This window comes from Buteo buteo, chromosome 12 (genome assembly GCF_964188355.1).
Source record: "Buteo buteo chromosome 12, bButBut1.hap1.1, whole genome shotgun sequence".
NCBI classification, from domain to species: Eukaryota; Metazoa; Chordata; class Aves; order Accipitriformes; family Accipitridae; genus Buteo; species Buteo buteo.
The window spans coordinates 1,626,543-1,651,542 of record NC_134182.1 but is presented as its reverse complement, the minus strand read 5'-3'; the positions used below and the strand labels follow the sequence as shown (position 1 = coordinate 1,651,542).

The 25,000-nt window shown below is 46.1% G+C and overlaps 1 protein-coding gene across 2 annotated transcripts in view; it reads left to right on the top strand.

Annotated features, from left to right (window-relative positions):
• Window positions 1-25,000, top strand: part of SYNDIG1 (synapse differentiation inducing 1) — a 64,441-nt gene that overhangs the window by 13,317 nt on the left and 26,124 nt on the right. For both annotated transcript variants that reach the window (XR_012652437.1, XM_075042398.1), the window contains exon 2: window positions 933-1,070. Coding sequence is in view for 1 of the 2 variants with exons in the window: in XM_075042398.1 (XP_074898499.1) it covers window positions 933-1,070 (138 nt within the window). In the remaining variant the exon portion in view is untranslated. The remainder of the gene's footprint in view (window positions 1-932; window positions 1,071-25,000) is intronic.

Below are 25,000 nucleotides of genomic sequence, written 5' to 3'. Positions count from 1 at the left end.
GCACTACCTTTGTGACCTTGTCCTCAATGGGTAATGTCTGGCTGACATTCTCCTGGCCACCTGAGCAGTGACCTTCCAGAAGACTGGCATTTGAGTTGGGTGTTGCAGAGCACCCGATGCTTACAGCTCCTTCTGCATTAGATATGTGACATTATGTTTTTGAAGTGCCAACCCACCCAGGTTCACCCTGGTTCATCTGGCTAGAGAGTCACTTTCTTTCATTCGTGAAAAACGAACATGTAAAACGGGCCCTTTTCAGCTCCCTGCAGTGATTTCCAAAATCTCTTGTCATTTCTCATTTCTCGCTTTCAAGTTCCTGCAATGGTGATGGTGAATGGAGATTCCCCTCGTGTTCGTAAGGAGGACATCTGCCAGCCAGTGCTGCAGTGCATGCAGTAGGAGAGAAAAAGAGTGCTGACTTTGTGATGCTGGCTGGGGTGGCTTCCCCAAGCCCTGGTGCTTCTCTCCCCTTTGATTTTGGTGCAGACGTAAGGGTTCGGGTCTCTCAGCCTCCCCTGGTGAGCTTTTCGGCAGGGCAGGGAGGGAGATGTGCCACGGCCGCAAGTCCCGATCCTGAAGTCCTTCTGAAGGATGCCACTGGCTGGTGAGGACACGGCAGGAGGGCAGGCTAACTCCTGTGGTCCTGTCCCTGTGGGGCCACAGCAGAGCAGAATGGGTGCGCAAACCCTGACGAAAAGGGTACAAGTGGTCCCAGAGCTGGCCCTGGCTAGAGACCCCTGCGTGGTAGAGACCTCAGGGTGGGTCACCTTCTACCATGAGCGCTGGAGACCTGTCCTGATGTTGAGGAATTGCCCTGGTGTGACTGGGGAGAGTTTTATGGGCGGATGATCACAGCCTTGGCCCTTGGCAGAGGAGAAATAATGATAGCATTAACCAGAACCTCTACATTTCTCTCTCCCTTGCTATTCCAGAGCGATTACTCAAGCGACACCGAAAGCGAAGACAATTTCCTGATGATGCCACCAAGAGATCATCTCGGCCTCACTGTGTTCTCCATGCTCTGCTGCTTCTGGCCATTGGGAATTGCTGCCTTTTACCTGTCTCATGAGGTAACGTTAAAACGTCTCCTGCTAATTCAGAATTTTGCATCCACGGAGTAGCCATCACCCCACACCAACAAGGAAAGCTCACCAAACCCCAAATGTGGGCAAGACATTCTCCAGGGTAGTGGGAGGTGGTTAAGCAGGGTAGTGTGTTCCCCACCTTGATATGTCTCTGTGACAGTGGTGGTTGGCTTGTGAGATACTTTGTTGAGGGGGGAGTCTACAAAATATTTTAGGTTTTAGTAGACAATGGTCAGGTTCCATGTCAGATTATACAAAGTCCAGCTAGGGATTTTCTGCGGACATGACTTTTGAGCAGAAAGCACCCTTGCTATCTCAAACGCTTGGATTTCCCATTGGAAAAACTGATCTATTGGTTCCCAAGCTGATCATCTGGAAAAGCAAACCAGCTAATACCCTTCCAGGAGCAGAAAGATAATTTCTGTTCTGCAGAAGCAAATTTGCTTTCCAGGAGCCATTTCTTTTCCCCCTGAAAAATTGCTGTCTGTTCTTCTTGTCCAATTTTAAATGGAAATATTTTTTACCAGAGAAGTGACAGTGTTTTGGTTTGTTTCCTTCATAAGACGGGCTTGCTGGTTTCCAGCCTGTGCCTGACTAACAACCACCTCATGCCCCATCATTTGTTTCGACAAGTATGTCTTCATAAGTGCCTGCAGAGTAATTATTGAGTTTCCCAGCATGGCAGATAATGTAACGTGACAGAAAAGGAGTCACACTGGAAGTCTCATCAGTGACTGCAAGGAAATGTTTGCTTACATTTCTATGTACCAGTGGTAGCAATGCCTATTGCAAACTACAGTCTGTACTCCACAGGACCAAAATCATTCGCCCTCTCACCTGTCTTTCTAATTTCTCTGCTCTAAACATCTACTGGCACCGGGTATTTGTCAAGCCAGAGCAGGCACTTCAGATCTAAAGAATCCTAGTCTTCAATATCAAAGAAATAGATACAGCACTACTATTTTTTGCTTTAAATGAAGTGTCTGTCATTGAACTTGGAAGCCTCTGAGACAATTAAAGTTTGTGCAGTGGAAAATAACAAGTTTCCTTGTTTGAGTGCTATTGATTTCTCAAGTTTGGGCCAAGGGATTTGCCTGATGATGATGACAGTAAAAAGTAAAGCATCGGGTGGGATCCACACGTGCTTTAGTATTCTGCCATTTGGTCCTTCAGGCAGAGCTATTTGCCAGCAGTTTTAATGGTCACATCTCTTCACACACGTGGACTAGCCAGGACTTTTCACCAATGCTGCAGGCAAGGAAAGGTTGAGAGTTCATCGCCATTAGCAGCGTGTTTGCTCTGTGCTGGGGAAAATAGCCCGTTCATTACTTTCCTGCAGTAGCATTCCTTCAGGAGGCCTGGGGATTGCTAGCCAGTTTTATCTAAGCAATGAAAGCACAGCACAGGCCAATAAATGCAAAACAAACAACATAATTAAGTACTAAAAAGCAGTATGGCTGAGAAGCTAAATGGGCTGAGAGCCAGTGTACGAAGGACAGGGCATCCGCATTAACTGTGAACTGATCCCAGGGGCCAGCATGAATCCATAAGACCCTACTACCTCGATAGGAGCATGAGGAAGGTGGAAAAGGCCACACGAAGGCAGGGAAAGATGATGATATTGTGCTGAAGGATTTAGGCACTGGAAAATGGAAACCTGGGTGTTGTTTGATTTTGCATAATGGTGGAGAACAGCTGAATGTGGCTGCCTAAAACTAGGAGCTGTCAGCAAGAAAGGTCAGGCAGGTGCTTTGCTTTATTAGGTTGAGAGACAGTAAATTAATCTTTGTTAGTTGACCCCTTGGATGTACCAAGGCAAGCTGTGGCTAAATCGAGTCAGGAGGAAGGACTGTGTTTCTGAGGAGTTTTGACTTCTGCTTTTTGGTTTTGCATTGGAAGTAGAAATCTTTTCATCTCTCCCCACTAAAAGATGATAACAATAATACCGCCAGCCCTGCATGCTCCTTTCCTCTGGTCTCTCCTCTTAGCTCTCTGTCTGCAACAGCTGCATCAGCTGAGAACTCATTTCCCAAATCTCTTGGAGAAAGGTAGTCAAGTCCCTGCTCGTCCCGGTCCAGCACAGGCACATCAGTCTGTCCGCTCCCCGAGTTCCCAGGCAGGTACCTTCGCTGCCCACCTTCCCCTCCAGCAGGTCCATCACAGCTCTGAGAAACCACAAGCCTTCACTGAAACTGGCTGCCCTGCCAAACCCCACATCCAACAAAGTGGCATTTTCCAGTGGAAAAATGAAACTGAAATTAAGGTCAAAACCTTCTGTGGCAGAAAACTGGCCCAAATAGCTGGTATAAACCACCAAAATCCTACATTTAGCTAAGCTAATACTGACAGTGGTATCGACTTTTACTTTGGAGCATAAACCGTTCAGAATGATGTTTTATATGTGAGGTAGTAAAACATTATGTCCTATTAGCATGTGATTTCTATTTATATAGGTCTTTCAACTTAAACTCCTGAATAACATTTTGAGATCTCTTGTTAATACAAAAGAGTAGTCTAACATTCCCCATCCTTTGTCAAAAGTCAGAACTATAACTAAAGATCAACACTTGGCACTTGCATTCAAACCTTTTTTTGCAGTTGCTTGAGCTCTTGAAAGTTTTATGTTTTCAAAAGTCTTCTGGGAAGTTCTACTAAAAGCCAAGTCTGGGAAAAAAATGTAATACATAGGAACTTCAAAGTTGGTGGATGGATTCTTTGGGCCAGAATTTAGCACTTGTGGTGAACTTTTTTTTAAAACCTGGTCTCCTTTAGGTGTGCAATGCAATTCCAGAGGAAGGCCCAATTTGCAGAAGATATATTTGCAGTACAGCTCCATCCAAAGGGACAGGTGCTTTCAGTTTATTCCTGCAGCACCTGGCAGTACATTCACGCTGCATATGTCTATGTCGTGCTGCAAAAGAATTATACAAGGACGGATGCTTTAAGGTTTCAGAGGTGCTCTTTACAAACAGAATGATTTCATTTTCCCTGTGCTCTGTAAAAGCAAAATGCTTCCTGCAGCGGCTATTTCTGCTCTATGTGGGACTTAGTCTTTCCAGCAAGGCTCTTGTCGATGTGCTGCTGACTTAGGGCTTCTTGAAGGCCAGCTGTATCGAACGATGCAGCTGCGCGGGGTCTGCCTGCATGGTGGAAATGAAGATGTGCATCAGGTTTAGCTGAGCCAGCAGGGAGGAGCAGTGGATTCAGAAATGCGCTCTGTGAAAGCAAACCCAGTTTCTTTCCATTGGGATATCCCATTTTCACAAATAGGGCATCACCTGGTGATCTTCTTACCCCAAGCAACGCTGAAAGTCATTGCTTTTCATCTTCCCTCAGTAAAACAGAGAGCTTGAGACCATCACCATGTTGTATACTTGCTCGTTTACTTTCTTCTGTTTTGATTAGTATTTTCCTTCCCACGAAAGACTTAGACCTATTGCTTGTGGCTGCCCAACCCTGCTCTCTCTCTCAGCTATGAATAAATCACTGTCAGGACTGGGTCATTTTCTTCCCATGTATCCCATCTTCAGACACATTTGCTTCTTCGGACCGTAAGATTGGGATGTGACTCCCATTGCCTCACAGGCAGATGTCCTCCTGGTCACGCTGGTGTCACGCTAAGTGGTGTCCAGGTCCCCCTCTCGCCTGAGACATCACGGCTAAAATACAGGGACTTTGCACGTATCAGCCCTTCAGGTGACTTGTCCAGAGGCCACTACTTTAGGGTAGCTTCTCAGGAGGGATAACATCTCTGAGTACTCTGATTTTTAGCAGTAGACAATGTTTATTGGCTAATTTTTCCACTTTTCTACAAACAGGGCATATAAGTTCTTAGGCTTGCAATTTTTTTGACTGGCTGCTTTCCTAACAGCTTATAGCTGAGTCTGAAGGGCTCGGTCAGAGGGGTTTTTGTCCAGTTTGCAAGGAAGCCTCTGCAGAGGAAAATGTAGATGTCAGAAGCCTTTCACCATAAAATTCTCCTCCACAGTGTCTGATCAAAAAAACCTCATTATGTTTATTTTTTCATAAATCTCCACCCTCTGGAGTCATGCGGGTACCTCAGTTTTCATTTTTACAGAAGTTTTTAGCTTTGTAGACTGCAGGCAAGTCTGAAGCTTCATAAGTCAGAGAAAGAAGTTGAAAAAAAAATATTTTTTTTCTTGTCAAGTTTACCATTAAACCTATCCGGTGATTTATTGGAGCCTGTCAGGATTTCTGCTTGGTGGGAGTTGATAATCCTGCAAGGTCTTTTTGTCTGACTCCTCTTTTTCTCCCTGCATTTATTTTTAGGAAAGAGAACAATACGGTGGCACACATTTCTTTGCCTCCTGTAGAAAGAAATTCATTATCAGAGACCTAAGTCTGTGCCGGTGCGAATATGCTTCACTTTGTACCTGCTCCCTTGGGGGACGTGGGTGGTTATGTGGAGCCCTTCACCGTCGGTAAGTCCCCACCAAAGCATCCGTGAGATGCCAGCCGGGCCAGAGAGAATAAAGCAGCAGCCTGCAATCCAAGCGCACGAGAGCAATTGCTTCCCGTCTGCTGCGCTGACTCTGTGCCGTAATTACCTCCCTCACACGGTGATCGAGGGATGCGCGGCTCTGTAATTATTTCCCCAGCCCACAGATTGCTTGAGGGGGCACAGCTCCAAACACCATGGCTCGGATTGTCTTTAAAGACAAGTAGGGACTGCTCACTGGGTAAAAGGATTTTCTCCAGTTTTCATATGGACGCAGGGCATACGTGATCAGGCAAAGGAGCAGCTTGTCTTTCTCATGATAACTTCTGAACCATTTGATTACTTTCTATCCAGTTTTTAGAAATAGAAGCTTTGAAAAATCTGTATTTTGACATGTTTCAGTGGTCACTGGGGAGAAGAAAGAAATAATGTTTGTGTGGGAGGGAGAAGACAGTATGAGCTTTACCTTTATCAGAGACCAGAGATGATGTGCTCAGCACACATGAATGTATCTCACTTTCTTTGCTTTTCTGCATCAGATTTTGACACCTAGCGACCACTGAAAAGGACAGGGAAATAACAGCCAGGTGTTATCTGTTGTTTATTCATGGCTCAGTCCCCATCTCAACAGGGAAAACCATGAGATGGAAGAGCGGTGTGACGTGCCACACTCCACCAAGCTGGCTGGTGATGCTGGTAAGATCTTTCCATGCTCTACCAGCCCACCCTGTTTTTTTTCCCTCTCTGCCCCACTTTTGTCCATCAGAAAAAAGAATATAATAGATTATAAAGAAGTTGACACCCACAGCCATGAAAGTATGTTTGTACTGGTGATGCTGCATCCCCTTGTATCTGAAATGAAAAGGCACAGGCAAAAAAAAAGAAACTGGAATATTTTTCTTTACTTGTTACACGTGCAGTAAGAGACCAAGCTGCGTAGTTGCAAGATGTGCTGGTCAGCATTGCTGACAAAGCAGACAGTGGGCTTTTGCATTTTCAAGAGAGGTTGTTGATTTTTCAGCACTGCTTAATTTCTTGGACTAAGTAGCACTTGTACAAAAGAGCTGACTGTCAAAAGAAGATGAGCTTTAACCTCCTTAAATACAACATGAAAAAAGTCCTTTTTTTTGGTGTCTTGGACCAGGATACCAAATCACACAATCCCTGTGTTGAAGCTGGGCTGTTGCTTTGGGTCACACAGCTTGGATGTGGGATACTGGGTTTGTTCTGGGGCTACCCAGCCCCATCTCTGCTGTGGGTCACACAAAGCTTTGAGCTGATCACTCAAAAAGCAAATCTCTGAGTTCTTTGTCTGGCTCTGTGTGTGCAGGCACATGCAGGCACCCCTGTGATTCAGTTTTGTAGTCTTTGAGCTGTAGAAGGTTATGAATAAAACCTACGGACAATTAAACCCTCTTGCGTCAGGAATGAGTCAAAATAAGGCAAAATGAGTTCCTCCTCACATGGAGCTGCTAAGGACTTTTGTGGCAGAAACCATCCCAACAGAACTCTGTGCCCGTGTCTCGCTGGGATGGCCAAGGGCTGATGGTATGGCCACTGTCCTTGCGTGAAAGCCCAGTCCACCACTCACCAGGTTGTGTCCCAGCTGCACATTAGATGCCAGACACCGTGACTTAAGGGTTCCACTGAGCCTGCTTCAGTCTTAACAGCTGATAAATATAGATTCTGTTTAGTTAATATTTATTATTTCTTGACACGCCAACTCTTCAGCTGGTGGGAATCGCTCGCCCTCCACTCACTTCTGTGTGGAAGATCTGGCTTTGCCAACCCTGTCTTACCGAGGAGGGGTCTAAACCAGGGACCCACATGGAGGGTCAGGTCCCTGCACCAAGCAGTCCGTGCTTACATGACTTCTCCTCGAGGGGCCTGTGGCTCTCAGACCCTCATGTCATGGGGCTTAGCTTCTCGCTGGGATGAGCTGAACGCTCTGGGACTTTTCTCAGTGCTCACCTTAAGAAAAAGCTGAATTCTTCCAGCCACATTCGTAAGACAGGAATAGCTGTGGAGGACTGGCATGTTAGATCTCAGGCCTGAAGTTTGGCAGGAGATTGAAACCACTGAAACCAAGGTTTTATATGAGGAAATGTGGGGTGAGCATTGCTTGCAAACTGCTCATACAGCTCTGCTTGCAAACTGTTTCTCTGTATGAATGCAAGTGTTTGCGCACTGCTGTTAAAACACAGTGCTTGCAAGGCTAAGCACTTCAAGATCATCGCATGACACTATAATTTTAGCTGCCACAAGACAGCTGTCTTGTACTTGCATATGGCTTTTCAGACACACATATCTTGTGCTTTGACTTGCATCTATACTTGAGTCGGTCCGTGATCAACAGACACAAGCCCAGTAAACTTCTGACCATGCATGTTCATTAGACACAGGGGCAGAGTCTGTTAGAGGAAAATATGTCATGCCAGATCCATCAGCCTGAGAGGGGGAAAACTGCTGCCACTCCATGCCTGCAGGTCCAGCCAGCAGCAAGGCTGAAGATGCACTCCCGGCAGGCACGCACACACAGAACGCACGTATACACTGTGTACACCATGTGTTTACATATATATGTGGCTGGCCACACAGATCACAGAAGGACTCTCAGAGCACTCAACCAAGGCAGACAGCACCTGCAGCCTCATCCTGCTCCTCACTCTGTCTGAGCAGGATGGAGGTCTGCTAGTAAGAATATCTATCTATACACACAGATATATATATATATACACACACATCTGTGCAATGTGGATCCCCCCAGTACCTGGGCTCAGGCACCCAGTAGCAAGAGCAAGGATCCCTCTCTGAGGGGGAATAAAGGGCATCAAGGAGAGGGAAATACACTGTGTTGGATGGGCTGTGATGATGAGTGTTAATTTAGGAGCATGGCATGGGATGCGACAGCTTGGGTAGGGCCAGCTTAGTCCTCTAGGTAGGTGTTGCTTGAAGAAAGGCAGGTTAGAGATCTCCCCTGTTAAGAAGGATTAAATGTAAGATTGCATGAGTACTGCAACAGGCTTTCTCTGCCAGCGTGGCTCACATATGGGCATGTTCATGAGGCAGGTGGTTGCAGCTACAGGCACTAAATAAATTGGTATGATAATCTCTGTCCTAACTAGGACAGCTTTGTGCGGGGCTGGAGCTCTGCCTTGACACCGAGGGTCTCTGTGCAGGCTCCAAGTGAAAGGCAAATGCTCGGAGGATCATGTCCCAAGCCAGCAGAGCCCATGGGACATGCAGAACACGTGCATGGCCAGGGCACGGGCAAGGCTGTATTCACAAGGGCTGGTCTGCAGAAGGTCGCTGCTGGCTGCTTCTCCCAAATCTTCCCCTTGCTCCCATCAGGCAGATGGCAGATTTGCCGGGCAGAGGATAATAGTGAATACTGAACAGCACAGCCTGTGCCAGCATAAAATAACACGGCTGCTGTTCTCAGCCGTGATACAGAGAGAAACTACCTGCTGAGATAGCAAGGAACATATGTCGCTGTGTGAGAGCGCTGGGTCTCCTGTTCTTGGAAGAGCGGCTCTGAAATGGATGTCCCTGGCCACTGATCAGGGACATTTGGGTGACACCCCTTGGCTTTGCAAAAAGCTCGTCGCGTGGTTCAGTACATTCAAGGTTCGCAACTTCTGCTCCTGTCAGAGGAGAGGGAAAGCCTAGTTCTGGACGGAGCGGCAGAAGATGTCTCGTGGCCCTTTGATTCCCCAAGGTCTGCCTCAGACCGTGATACCCAGTCCGAAGTGGGGTTTTTTAACTACCAGCACCTCTAATGCTCTGCTTTCCAGGCGGGAGCTGGCTCCCAGCCAGTGGCTTGAGTGCGGGTAGACTTGCTCACGCCAACATTTCCCTTCAGGGTAGATGTCTTCTGAGAAGAGAGATGTTTGTGCACACAAGAAAATGGCCATTTAGAGTGCGTTGTGTGTCAGCAGCTGCTGGCTTCGGCGTGCTGGGGGTGAGGTCTTGGGCCAGGGAACTTTATAAGTGTCTTGTATAATTTCCTCTTCATTCCTCTTTGTCCTTTTGATCTTGTGGTCACATTTCCAAGTCACGAACTACAGCTACAAAAAGGGATTAGATTAATGAATGGCCTGATTGCTTTAGCCCTTAAGCTAATTTTAAATAATTGGAAAGGTAGCTGCCAAATAACATTCCCTGGAGAATTTAATTCATTATGCAGGTGTTTAATTACAAGAAAGTTTTGGGACAGAAGAGAGATCAACTCAAAATGTTTGGGGAGATGAGGGGTCTCTTTTATTAGCAAGAACATCCTGCACAATGGCAAACTTTGTATATGAATTGTTCTGTGCCAGACATTTATGCCTCGCACATCATGCTAAGCCAGCCAGAGCCCAGAGACGTACCAATATAGTCATGCTCCAAGGATATAAAACATTATTCCCTCCTGGCATCCTCTTTTCATCCTGCTGTGACTTTTTGTTGCTCATCTATTGGCTCATTATTTCACAGGCTTACAAGGCAGCAAGGATTGTTTCAGTGCAGAATAACGCACCTTCGACAGGTTACTTGCACGCCTGCCCCTAAGCTTGGTGTGTCTGTAGTATTCACAACATCATTCAGAGGCCTGTCTGGTGTAGGTACCTGAAGAGTAGGGTAATAAATCTTCCACAGCAATTGATCAAGGGGTTCAGGCCCCCTGACATTTAGGCGGTTCTCACTAAGTTTAAACAACTTTTTAGTCTTAGGCAGTGGGTTTTTTGGTGGTTTTTAGCTTAGTCAGGGAGGATGCATTTTGTTAGCAGGGATATGGAGGGGCTTTTGTTAGTAATCCTCACATGTCCCAGCTAATACTTGATTTTTCACATCTACAAAGACAGTGTGTCCAAGACAGATTATATTCAAGGAGATGACACAGAAGGAGCATGCTCCCTGTCAAGGGCAAAACCAGGGCGCATGATTTTGCACCTCCCTAGTAGGTCACCCTGCTGAAAGGGGCATGAGAAAAGAAGACACCCATTGCAGATCTGGGAATGGAATGTGGTCCCCCATGCTGCCCATCCCAATGTCTGCTTCACTTGTCAGAAAAGCCAAAAAGCTTTGGATCCTGTTTCAGTGGCTGCTCCAGAAGCCTGGTGATGTGATGCAGCTCCTCATATCCAAGGTGGTAGATAATCTCCCTTGAATTCTCCTGTAGCAAGGAGAACAGTGTGTGTGTCTACAGTAGTTCTTTGGGTGCTGTTTATATAATAGACCTTTGCTGTGACAGCACCCTTTTCCAAAACAAAAACAAATGAAAGGATGCAAGCATATCTGAAGTTTAATGTCGGCAGCAGTAAATGAATGAGTGTTTTCAACAGCAAAGACTTAAGATTAACCTTTTATCAGTCTGCAGAATACTCAGGTGGGTTTTTTTTCTTTTTCTCAGAGATCAAAATCATGTGCCAGAGACCCAGGGCTATATTCTAATCTTGAATATACAGCTTGCTATCTCTCCGCAGCTGTTCTGGTGAGGGCTACTGAATTACTACTTTCTTTGGATGCACAGCCAAGTGAATTGATCACTTCTGATTACAATCTACATACCTCTTTCAAATGGGCTGCAGAAAAACACTCTGGAGTGAAGACTTGAGTCTAGTGATCTAGGCACCCAAAGGTGCCTGCCAGACAATTGTAACTCCTCGTTGAATTGACTGATTTCCCAGCAGCAGGAAAGAAAGAAAGGTTTTATAAATATATTTTGGGTTGAACTACAAGAACCAGCTGAAAAGGAAGGGACTAGGACCTACCTGCAGCTGTGCAGTTTGTATCTAAAACTGGGCACTGCATTTTCACAAGTAATGGCTATGCTCTTCAGCCTAAAATAAATACTGGATTATCCATCGTACCAAAATAGATGAGTCTCAGGACCCACTGCAAGGCAGGGCCTGGGAAAGGAACACAGCTGTTGTATAAACTGATAAAATATCTGAAATAGGAAGGGGGAAGACTCTCCGTTTCCAGCTGTTGTGGCTGAGCAGCAGCGTGCACCTCCCCACTGGTTATGTACTGAGGTTTTCCTCCAGGGCAAAGGGTTGCTATGGCTGTCCCAGCAGTGAGCCTACAGACTTTGCCACTGAGTGCAAGGATTTCTTCAAGTGAAAACTAAAACATGTAAAGGACTCATATTATGGGACCCTGGAAGGTAGCATAGTAAAAGACGGATTTCTGTTGCTAGTGGCAGTGTCCAGGGCGACCTGTGTAAAGTTAAGCTCTGTGCCAGCCAAAAGCCTTGGAGAGCCAACAAGACCAGCAAGAAGTAAACCTGTTCCATTAAAGCAGATTGGAGAGATTGCACTCTGTTCCCATGACTCTGGACAAAAGATTGAGCCCAGCAGGAACAGCTTCCCTGAGGCAGAAATTTGGGGTGCCAGGGGCATACAGATATACAGGTACTCTCCTCCTTCAACAACTCTGGCCTCGATCCGTAACAGCCTTGACCCTAACTCTTACCAGTCTCTGTGGTACCCTGTTTCCAGTCCTTGTTTCATTTGTGCCTATAATGGTTGAAATCTTTCTCTCAAAAGTGAAGGATTAGTTAATTATCTAATATTATTCCATTGTTCCTAAACACTGTTTCCTAATCTAAACAATAGCATTTGCTGGGTGCTTTGCCTCCAGCTGTATCCACAGAGGTAGGCAGGACATTAAAATGCACCTATCAAGACACATGATGTACTGTTGGTAATAAAACTAATGTAGTGTTTTATGTGCTTGGGGGGAAAAAAACCCACCAACTTCTCTATATTGTGAAAATCTTTCTTCTCCCTTCCCCCGTGCCAGTTTAGTATCCAAATACACTCATTATGGGGCACAATGAGCAAGGAGTTATGAATGATGTTTTCACATCTTGGCTTTTCTTGTATTATTTTCAAGAAGTGTGAGTAAATCAGGGTTGCTTGGGTGAATGCAAGTCCACGCATGTTCACAGAGGGACTCAGCTTCACCATGAGGGACCTCTACTTAAGGTACTGTCTCTAGCAAGAGATGTAGAAATGTGGTGGTGGGAGCAGGAAAGACCAAATCTTTTCTTCCCAGGTCTGTTCAGGGAGCCTCCTCTGGCTGGGATTTGGACTCCTTGTTGCTCAGTCATCTGATGGGGGATCTCCAGAAGGAATCGTGTCCCCTCTTCACAGTGGGGACCAAAAGTTGGTGGGGAATTCCCTGTCCACGCTTCAGAGCCTAGCAGCTGCTCCCAGCACGTCCCTTCGCGGTGGCAAGGACGTGCTACAAAAGCTGAAGGTGGTCCTTGGGGTGATAATGGCAGACAGAGGAACTTCCAAATCCTCCTAGGTGTGATAACCCAGGAAATGGGATTTGGTGTCCAGAGCCATGTGGGCCTTTGAACTAATTTAAATAGTAATTGTCCCAGCCTGGCATTTCTGGATTTCATTCAAGACACCACACTCAGTAATTGTGCTGCATGTGTCCTCATTCCTTGACCTTGTCGCACAGATGGCGTTGTTCTAAGCAGGTTTCTACAACTAATTAAGCAATTAATTAGGAGCTTGCACTTACACAGAAGCTATTGTAAAGCAATAACTTCAGTGACCTTATGGGACCTTGCCACAGCGTTGGTCCAAAGATCGTCCAAACTGCCTTTGCTAAAACTTCAGTGCATTCACCCAGTCTCAGTTTGAACCGCAGCTGTGACAGGCTGGTTCAGCTTAAGCTGGACTCACCGTGAGCATCACCTGGGCCTTTCCTGATGTGTCTTCAGGATGTCTCACTTATGTTTGAAAGCTTTCCTTTGTCAAACAGGGTGAAGACTGCCTTGTCCTGTGACGTTCAGTGGCTATTCCTAAATAGTTGTGAACACAAACTTCTTGTTTCCCAGGACTTTCAGTATCCCCACGTTAAAATTAATATTTATATCACACGGGCATTGGCTCTTATTCTTACCATATCTCACTTTGTTCTGTCAACACCTTAGCATTTTTCCCCCCATCAACCATGTTTCAAGCCTTCAGATATTCTAATTGTGTCATAGAAGTGATGTCTTATGACTCCCTCCCCCATTTCTAATGACTTCTGTGTTGTATAATAACAACAAAACCATAATACACACTTTATATGTCTGCTGATTGGAAAACAGATCATCATAGAGGTTTCCAGCACATATATGCACTCTGGCTGGGAGAGGAATGAGCAGCATTAGTTCCCCTTCATTTCTTTATTAACAGCAAGAAATCTCAAAGTATTTCAGGGTGTTGGCTTCAGCCTGGGGATCTGGTAACATTATCTGCCTGGTTTTTTGCTCTTGAACTGCAATGGAGGTTTATGTTCTTCGTACATTTCTTAAAGTTACTTAGCAGAAATATTGAAAACAGGGAAGAATGAAGTGTCATTTAAGCAAAATTCAAGGTAAGCTCAAGGAGCAGCTTTTCACTGTGGCATGGGATGAGTGTCTTAGTTCAGGGTTCCTGTGAGAACGTGAGACCCAACTCAGTCATACGTACTCTGTCTAAATGGGGCATAACAGTGGCTTCCCTTCATTGAGGGAACTGGGGTCTCAGAAGCAGAAAGGCTTTCGTCTTGGAAAGGTTCTAAGAGCATTCCTGCATCTCCTGAGGATGCAGTTCTCTGCAGAAGATGCCTTTCTCTACGATCCCTCACATCCATAACCACCAGGCACCCAGGACACCCCATGCTTGTGCAGATGACCACTTCCAGTATTCAGGAAAGGGGAGCTGAGTAAAACTAGTGAATTTTTGCAATGTTCTTGATTTTTGGAAGTTCCTTACCTCTTCAAGCAGTTCTGCCAATATGCTGAGAAGGGACATCGCTCCTCCTGGTAGCAGGAACAAGCTGTGGCAGGGATACTGCAATAAGGGCACTCACTCGCTCTTCGAAGTACCTGTACTCTCCTGGATTTATATGGTCATTTGACCTCTAATGCATTTAATAATGGCACAGGATTCGGTTGAGTTTCTTTTATCTGTCAGTGCATAAAGCAGCAGTAAGTACAGCTGAAGGCTGCCTGTGCCTCTGCTAGATTAGGCATGGAGGTGGCTGTGGTACAGCTTTGCCTCAAAAAGGGCTGAGCCTGAGGCTTGCTTCGTCTTCTACAGGGTGACTTTGGAAGAGGGACCATGACTAAGACACTCTGGCCATTGTACAGCCTCACTTTCCCTGCTTTGCTATCCTTGCAGTCAGGGTCTGAACGCTTTGGTGTTGCTCCCTCTGCCTCTTGGGTCCAGCACTCCTTGAATTGGAAATTTCCCATTTACTGTGGCCCAGGATAAATGAATGATCCAATCTTCAAAACCCATTAGGGATTAATAGCAAGCAGAAGTTATACTGTTTTAATTAAAGCAGCATACTTCAGGCAGCCCACCCCTGTAATGCAAGCTTAGTATCAATGTCCTTTATACCAGAAAAGATCTTCCCAGATATAAGAGAATGCATAGAAGGAAGTAATCTGTCCTGCAGGAAGCACAAATATACTGGCATGCTCTGCTACAATTAGCTTGAAAGAGAAAACAGTGTCCTGCTGGGTGCAGTTATACCACTGCCGATCTGTAGGTTGAACTTATTTTCCTCTTGTGCCACCCTGAATGCTGCTGGGGTGACGGGTGAGAACCATATAAATTACAGTGCTGGAAGAGCTGAAATGGGAACGGCGGAGTGTGGCTGTGTCAGAGGGGAAATAAATCTGCCTTTCAGACCAGCCCTGTGGAGCTGAGCACCATTTGATGCCAGGAACCTCTCTGCTTACCTTTAAACCCCAGAGAGGCAGAGGAACATGGATCACATTGAAAGCCAGTGGCATTCAAGCTGTTGAGTTATTCGTCAACACTGAAAAAGCAACGTTCTGTTCATTAGCCACTTCGTAGGCAAAAAGCATCAAAAGCAAACCCACGGAGGATGAGAGGTTTTTGTTCTCTCTGGTCACCTGGGATGTCGGAGAGGGCCCCCCCTAGAAAGACCATTCCTCCCTCCTGGTCTGCCTCCCATCTCACGTTAGCTCTGCTCTCAACCTGCAGGACCCACGTTTCCTACCAAGCCTTAACAAAAAGACATAAATACACATGTAAATATATGAAGGAGCTCACACTGTTGCATTTCTGCCTCCTAATTCAGTGGCTTTACCCCACAGCCCTCACATAGGGGTATCCATCAGAGTCATATCTGAGGTTTCTAGCTTTAGATGTAAAAGATGCCACGGTTTGGCATCAAGCCTATGCATTCAAGATATCTTTAGGAGAAAAAAGGGTCAAGCTGTGGAAATCTGAACTTCTCTTGACATTGCAGATCAGACTTGCAGCTCCAGTTGGAGCTGGGGGAGCTTCTGTTTTGCTTTTGAAATAGGACATGTGTGAAGATTATGTTGACTTGCTGTTTGCCATAACGTGATTTGGGGAAAATAGCTGCTTCCGCTCATTTTGGGAAGTCAGCCAGACCTGAACAATCTCACAGTGAGCAATGTCACAGTAAAACCTGGAGCAGAGATTCCTGTTTCCCCTGCATTTGCTGTTTTGTTGCAGAGCCCTGCTATTACCACAAATTTCCTCCCCCCCACTCTGTAACAGCTCCCTTGCAGATTTGAGGCTGTAATGTTTTCGTGACCACAAAGGAAACAGCATGTTTGAAAATGATTTGATAAGGCCAAAATAATTTACCTCCTACCAAGTGTGACATATTTCGGCAATTGCTAATTAAGCTGAGAGATTGCTGTCATAGCTCTGTGCAAAGGAAAATCACAACCTCTGTGCAAATCTCTTTGGCAGAATGTGCATCATCTGCTATCTCTAGTACGAGCACAGGCCAGTGACAGTATTGTCGGCATTAAATCACCCTTCCAGTATGTTCAGCTTCTCTTTTAATCTACCAGCCTGTACCTCACAAACCTGGAGTCTTCACCGTATGTGCTTGCATCTGTTGGCAAAGCAAATAAGATCATTCTTCCTAGCAATTGCTACATTGAGGATCAAGGGTAAAATGTAGAAATGCCACCATTTGTAAACTCTGGCAAATATGTGAGCGGCTTATCCTATTAGGTGTCCAGTCTGGGGACATTTGTTGTAACAGTCAGGAGAATGCGTGCTTTCCCTACTCCTGCTGGGAACAACCGCTTTTGCACTGTGTGACTGTGTCATTAATAAGGAAAGAATTGGGAGATAGAAGGCAATGGTGCTAACTACAAGTGGTGATGACTAGATACCCTGCCTGGTATTTCTTTTGCTGAACAGAGAGGGAAATGTTGTCTAGTTCAGGTCCTTCTCAGGCATCCAGGTTAGGGATCCCAGAGCTTCCATTTTAGGGTGACCAGATGGAGCAGGGAATTATACTAAGGTTAATACCGAGAATAACCTTAAGTTGATGCCACCAGCATAGGTAAATCTGAGGGTAAAACTTTGGTAGGCTATCTAATACCTTTTTTTCCACACAAATTTCCATTCGTCCCGTGAAAATAGTTTCTCGGTGATCTCCCTTGCTCAGACGCATGAGGGAGCAGCAAGATCAGGGCCACCCCCCAAGGGAAGGGGACCAGGGGTGACAGTAAGGCAGGGCAGTGTCCTCATCATCCCCGGGAGCAGTCCCACAGCACCCCACTGTAGACCCCGTTGCTGCAGTCAAAGCCCTGACAACAAGTACCTACCCTTCTACCTTTGCAGAGACTGGAGAAATGGTATTTTGGAGCATGAGGTCTCCTGGAGGCATGGATGACTCATTTGGGAAGGCATTCCTGTGTGTAGGGGGTACAGATAAGGTGAGTTGTAATGTCTGGACTTTTACAAAGTGACACATATCATAAGACTTGAAACCTCCCCGGCCATGGAGAATTCATAAGAGTTATTCAGCAGCAGGAGCAAATGGCCATCTATTCCTTCAAACAGGAGACCTGCTTGCTGTATTGCCGTTTTGGCATATCCTCATACTTGGTCACGGAGGTAGATTAAGGTGATGCCTTGTGGAGTTTTGTGTCTGGTGTCTGCTTTTTGCCTTCAGCCTGTGCTTGTGGACACCTGAAAACAAATTGCTCTTTTAGCTCGAGTGGGAGAGTTTGTGGCAGAACACCTGGAGGAGACGGGCTCAGGCTCTGCAACAACAAATGGACGAGGGACAGTGCTGGAAGGGTGTGAAGGGCGTTGGTGTGAGTGGTCCAAAGCAGCAAGGACAAAGGGAAACTTCTTTTAGGGGAACAAGGAAAATCTGGCCATGTGCAGGGAAAAGATTTCTGTCCGTTCTGATTAGGAAGTTCTGGCAACGTAGGGAAGGCAAGAAGCCCGGATAAGATGTAATGTTTAGGTATGACATCTCTGGGGTTGGTTGTACAGCCCTGCAGCTACAGAGGCAAATACCATGTTATATATAGTAGCTATTTTTATTTATTCTTTGCACCACGTGCGTAGCAGAACCATGGAGTCTGTTTGGGGAGACAAGCAGAGAAGAAAAATCAAAGCAGCAACCTTGACATGAGCTGGGAAGTTCTTTCCTCATTGCCAGCATTTTAATCACTATAAAAGGGGCAAGATAACTAACGCAACCTGCGCTTGCGTTGGGAGGCTCCATCTCCTCTTTCCTCATGTCAAGCCTCAGGGGTCACTGAGCTGTCAGAAGTGAAGGGGTAGTCTTTCAAGAGGAGGTGAATTATAGTCCAATATCCCTGTACTGTCACAGCACGCATTTACAGATGAGACTGCAGCTCATAGCTGGTTGCCATCGTCTGCTGCTGTGTCTTTGTCTCAAAGCCCTTCTTGTAACCAGGCAGTGCTCCAACCAGCGCCGAAGCGTGGGAGAAGCAGAAGATGGGCAACGTTCCTCCTTCTGTCACTCTTGGCAGGTTGCGATCCTCCTTTTCTGCCGCAAAGACCTGGAGCAGGGCTGAGGTTAGGAGGTGTCAGGAGGGAGAAGGCTGTGCTGGGATGAAGGGAACGTGCTGGGATGAAGGGCACGTGCTGGGAGGGGGGGTGAGCCCCATCCGTGTAATGCTCGTGAATGATACGGAGTCCTTGAACCAGTTCAGGCCCCTTTGCGGGTGAATGCCACTTCACGTGAAATTATGCGTCACCGTGAGTTTCACTGTGCCGTGAAGTCCACTGAGGAAAATCCTGACTTCTCACCTTGAAATGAAATAAGCTAGCGAGAGCAGTACTCTGAAAGGTAGGAACAGCCATGCCAAGAGGATCTCACCAGGCCATTTTAGCCAGCCCAGCAGGACAGGATATTCAACTAAGCAGCCAGAACAAAAAGTGCTGCTAAAGGCTGCAGTTAATTATTTTAGTTGCCGTTTGGATGTACGTATGGCTGAGACGTTGCTGATTAGTTGCGATGCCTGAAATTCTATTACTTGCTCAAAGACCAAATTGTTCTGCTTTGCATATACAAGAGAAAGCCTCTTGCTTTTCCCTGGTGAATTGATTTAGGAGAGGGGAAACGTATTTTGGAGAAAACAAGTTAAAGATTTTTTTGTTAATGATAAGTGGCTGAGCATAATTCAGTTTATTACTAATTCCAAAGAAAGGAAGCAGAACCATGATGTCATGTCTTTTTAGCTCCATTCAAACATTTCGTCTCCTCTTTTTCTGACTGAAATGACTCATAAAATCATAGACATTAGGCATGGCAAAGACCTTTACGTTCATCTTGCCCATCTGTCTGCCACCACGGGGTTGTTATTTAGAATGGTAAACAAGAAAACCACGTTAGAGACAGACACAATGTTCTCTTAAAGAATGGGGAGTACCAAGATATGCTTTAGTCATTTGTGTATGTCGCCCTAGGTCTGAGACCAGGGACCGTGAAGTCAATGCGAATGAAGTCAACGCCACGTGGCATCAAATAAGGCTGAAACATATCTCACCTTTCTGGGCTGGAAGAGTCTTTCCACAGGGCCAGAACTTGTTTCCACCCCTACCCATAACCCCCCATTCCTTCTTGCTTACATCACTTCCCACAACTGCTTCGTCACGTGTCGCTTTTGGTGACTTTCTTTTAGATTTAGTGGGTTACTTTTCAGAGCCACTGGTTTTCACAAACCACTGGTTGAACTCACTGGGAACAATAAAGCCCTAGAGCATCCCTGATGGAGGGCATCTGTGACTGGAAACGCCTCAGGTTGTGCAGTCAAAAATACGGCTGCTAGAAAGAAAGGCTCCTAAGTGCAGTCCAGGCGAGGGGTATATTTATTCAGCAGGTGCATGGCAGCAGTACCTCTCAGTTAGGAGGTGAAATCACACACAAGACAGTCCTAATTCCTGCCTCTCCTCCTTATTCATTCATTACTGCTGTTCTGACATCTCTGCTGTCGCTGCTGACTGCAAGCCTAGGTCCTCTGGCTGCTGTCCATTTTTGCAGGAGCTGGCAATACAGCTCTGCATCACCAAATGCCAGCACGTCCATTTGGATAGTTACCTTTTCAATCCGCTTGTTTTCTGGCCACATGTGTTCTCTAACGTCACTGAGAACCCGCTGGAAATGGTTATCCACAGGACAACACGTGAAGACCTAACACATCTCTGATGATGTGCATCTATTCTGCTCTCAGGATGCTCGACGAGTTCACTGCTCGGCCCCCCAGGATCACTTCTGCTGTGGCCTCAGCACCACTTGGACATGGGCTAAGCCTTCCCTCTGCAGCAGGAGTGACTGGGACAGCCGCCCTCCCACCGAACCACCCCGACGGGGATGCCCTGACTTCTCTGATGAGCCGCCTGTGGCAGGGATCTCGGCGAGAGCTCACTGCCTCTGAGCCCCTGCGAGGAAGGATCATTAACATGCAGCCTGCCTGCCTGTGGAAAATGGTATCTGTATACCTAGCAGCGAAAGATAACCAAATCAACACCCAGTCGGACTCCATTAACATGGCCCTCAGGAGGCAAATGCCTCTTAACATGAAATTATGTGCTACTGATCATTTCGGCAGCCAGGGCTCCTCATTGGTTCACAAGCCAGTTTTCCTCTAGCGAAATGTTTTCAAATAGCACCTTTCGCAGCAAGTGAATCCACTTCCTCAGAGGCAAGTACGAAATGAAGAGCTGTCTGTGGGCAGTGCCCCTGCAGGTGCTGCAAGAGGCACAAAGATCCCCACCATCAGAAAAATGCCACCTGCGTCCTGGATTGCACGCATTCCCACGCAATGGTATATGTAGCTTTGTTGTGCCTCCTCCACACCTCTTTTCAAGCTCCAGCTGGGAAAATGGGCAAGAAATGGGCTGAAGGCCAGTTTAGGGTCCCCCTGAAACTCAAGACTGGGTTACGATGACCTACCACCTCAGAGGGGAAGCCAACGGTGCAGTGACAAACTCCACCAGCTTCTACTCCATGCCGGTGTTGACACAGGAGCGCTGGGCAGCTTGTGTACAGGTTAGGAGCAGGGAACTAATTTTTGGTGCAAAACCCCAGCTAGGAATAAAGGCAAATCCTCTGGGATGGTTAAACCCATTTTGTCATGGCTTCATTCTCCCTCAAGTCAAGGGTAACGCTTGTCTTGGCACTTCCTTTCTTCATCTTCTAAAATTTCTTGAGTAATTCTCCTTATATTGGGAATGGCTGCGCCCAGAGATACCTCTGGTCCCTTCCACTACCTATGCCTCATCCTCAGAAAAATCCCTTTCACTGAATCCCTTTCAGCTTCTCCTGACTGCAAGGAAATTTCCAAGCAGTAACCACTGGCTAGCCATTCTGCAAGCGTTTGGCGTTCCCACTCAAGCATTTGGGTTCCCCACTCTCCAGGGCTTAGCTCAGCCTCCAGCTCCCAGGTGCCTCCAGCAGAAGACAAGAGAGGAACTTTGGGGGATGACTTCGCAGGGCTTTGTTTAGGGTCAGCTTTCATGCCAGCATCTCTGCGACAAAATGAGCTGCCGGTCCCTTAGCCAGCAGTGGCTGTCTAGGCCACTTGGGTTTGGGGGTGCAACCCAAGCAAGGGAGAAGTCTCTTCTGTTATCTCTGCTGGTGAAGACATGCCAGCGAAAGCAATAATGGGTCTCCCTTGGCTTTGACAGTGCTGATGATGCTGATGTTGGATCACCGTGAGGGAACATTACGTGGCTTTATATTTGTGATTTACATAGATTGCATTGTGGAGTTTTACAGTCTAATATATGCATTTGCTGCTCTTTTGGGAGCTGTGAAGAAGAAAATCATGTAATAAAGAGCCTTCTGGTCCTGACATAAAATTCAGCATAATACATACCATTATCTCTGCCTGTGCCAGCCCTTCCTTCTTGCTGTTGCCTACATTTTCAGTGTGTGGCAGTGTTATCAGTGCCTGAACACCAGCTAAAACTCCTTGCTGCTGTAGAGCAGAGCAGAGAAAGGCTGGAGAAGAGTTGACCGGGGAGAAATGCAGGAACAATCTCCAAGTATGTGAAAGTCAGGTGCAGAGAAGGAGGGAATAAACTCTTCTCTACATCCACTCCAGGATGGCTAAAAACCTCAGTCCTAGGTTGCGGTGAGGCAGGTCTGGGTTTGGCTTTAGAAAAAGCTTTCTAGAGGTAAAGAGGGGGAAATGCAATACCACTTTAGCTGAGCAGAGAGTGGAGAAGAGTTTAGATGAACAGTCAAGAATGGCTTTGCAGCTTTTATAGGCAGAGTTTAAGATTTCTACAAGCTTATAATTGGTTTTGCTAAACCCCTCTCTTACGCCAGTTTGATATACACTGCAACTGATTTATTAACATGCTTCTGCTCTGTGCTCTGTAACTAATTTCAATGAAAAAAAACCATAGTAATGTTTAATTTCACACAGCAGCAATCTATCTCAGTCTTGAATTAGTTTACTGGCTACTTGATCACTGGTGTGTTTGCAGCCTTTTCTGAACTAACCTAATTAAAAATCTTGGAGTGGGCGACTACTTGCTCCCCTGTCAAGATTGCCACTCAACTTTGTTAGAAAGCATAATGCCAGCACTCTTTCAAGCCACAGAGGCAGGTGGATGGGACTGAAAAGTAGCTCCTTTCTTCAAGGACCAGGGTAGAGTTTGCAGTAAAGTCCTGGTGCCTATTTTCTCCCACCATTAGTTTCTCCATCAACTGGAGCAAAACAATAATTTTCCATCCTGAAAGGTCTTTCCAGACTTCAAAAATTTGCCTTAGGATGAAACTCTAGTTCTGAACTTTTCATGCCTTTCATGAAGAGATAGGAAAGAGGTGGGTCTGATGATTAAAAATCAGTTTGCAGATCTGGAGACCCTGCCTTATGAGGTGATAGTTCTCCATTTGCAATAAAGTGAAGGTAATCTCACCAAATTGACAAGAAAGCTCTGTTACATTTGTAACCTGCTCGGATTTGCTTGGTCTGGTGTCATATGGAAATGGTATATAATGTACTATTTTGGTGACTTTCCTAGATGGTAAGCCAACTGCTTTTGCAGGACTGCTGAGTTAAAGACTATGTATTTTTTGCAGTAATGTTTCCTTATTTGGTGCTTTATTGTATTAACCCCCTATACTCTGAAAATAAAAAGTAGTTTTCTCCAGCAGGAGGAAGACTGTCAAGTGGGTTTCCTAATATTCAGTAAACCCATAGTGAATGACTAAGAATAGTTATCAATTCATATCAGCAGGCTGTGTTGATACATTTACGGCCATCAAAAAGGGTTTGACAGCTAGTCCAAAAGCAGAGTATTTGCTTTTTTTTTTAGCTCCCTGCAAAAACATTTAACAACAAGAAAAAACGCTTCAGTGGGAATGCACTAGGCAAAGCAAAACAAAAGAAAACCCAAGTTTGCAGCTAAAAGTCTACATGTTTCCGTATGGAATTACTATCCTGCTTTATAGTCTTGTTCTTGAGTGTTGGCAGGACTCCCTGCGGGAGCATCCCGGAGCTTTGTGGCCATGGTGCATCATGGTGGAGAGGCAGTCCCAGTAAGGACACTGGTCCTTAACCGAGAGGGAGACATTCGGCAGGCAAACTGCAGCTGCCTTGGAGCAGCACTGCAGCAGAGTATTGGAACTGGAGTATTTTCCTTTTCTCAGCGCTTTTTTACACATCCCCAGGAAAATCTTCACAGAGAGCAGTCATGTTCTGTCAAATTCCATATACAGGCAAACAAACATAAAACACATTGAGAGAAAATTCCCAGCCAGGCCCTGCTGTTTGCTTCTGTAAATCTAAGCTTCTGCCTTGCAAGTTTACTGGAGAAGAAAGGGCTCTGACGAGTTCCCCCTCGGGGGTCTGTATTTCTGGGCTGTTGGGACTATATATCTATGCCAGCTGACAGCTATTTCCTCCATTGCAACTTATCCACTTACAACAGGAACACTTTTAGTATGTGCTCCACTAGCAGTCACAGCTATTTTCATCACCCTCTTTTGCAAATTCTGCATTCTGCACATCCCCCTTTTGACATGCACGTCCTCTTCAACCAGATCATGCAAGCAAACAGCTGCTCTCGCAGCACCCCTATCTGGAACATTGCTTCAAATTACAGAAGGCAGATATGTTTATTAATATTTAAGATCTGTCAGTGATTATATTAGCCAGGCTGATGGTTCTGCTGAGATCTTCGCTCCAAAAAGAAACGAACAAAGGAACCAAACGAACAAAGGAATCAGAGATCTCTAAATCACTCCCGTTCCATGGCAACCTTCCTTGAAGACTAGAGAGGGCTGTTTAGACGAAATAGCCTGATGTCCTTGCCCTGCCCTTTTACACTTCACAGGGCATCAGTTGCTTCCCGCTGCTGGAGACCAGGTACAGGGGAGCCTTCCCTCACTTGTTGCATCTGTTCTTTCATGTTACGGAAGCTCTTAGTTTCTCCTAGTTCAGACTTGCTGGGGGACAGCAGTACTGCTGGCGGAGTAAGCAGCGATCTCCAGCTTTTTTGTATCTCAAAGAGCAGTCTCTCCTCCAAGCCTGGCAGCATTAGAGATTTCCAAGGATTCAGACCAACATATATGAAAGGAGAGCACTACATTCAAGTAGTAGAAGGAGCAAGGTTTGTCATGGTTGGTGTACCTGCAAGGTCTGCCTGCCTGTCCTGCCTCTCTCTTCCCCAAATCTCTTGTAGGTTTTCTGTTATCCCACAAGGACTCACCTATTGCTTTTCCTCAGCTGAGACCATGATAGGAACCTCTCCTCTATCTGGCTGCCAATGTTGCTTAAGCTCATTGGGGACCCTGGTTTTTTTGAGTCATACTTTGCCAGACCTCTTGAAAGAGCTGATGCACGCTGGCCTTCCATCTCCCTTGGCCTCCTGCAGAAGCCTGTCCTGACCTCTGTGTGCATGGAAGAAGCTTGAGAAACCTTCCTCGTGCCTCTGCAGCAAGCAGAGGTAGGACTGCACACTGAAGACATAGACAAACTCCAATGTAGTTTAGGCTGGTGCTTTACCGCGTTTGTATCCTCTTCCAGCTGTGCCTCATCACCAAGTATCCTTGCCCTGAGGAGCTGCCATTTCCACCCGTTTGTGCTTAAACACCGAGCAGAGCAAGAGCAGACCACCCCAACTCAAGGCTGGGACTGAGGGACCCAAGTATGTTCTCGGTTCTGCTTGTGGGGCCTGAG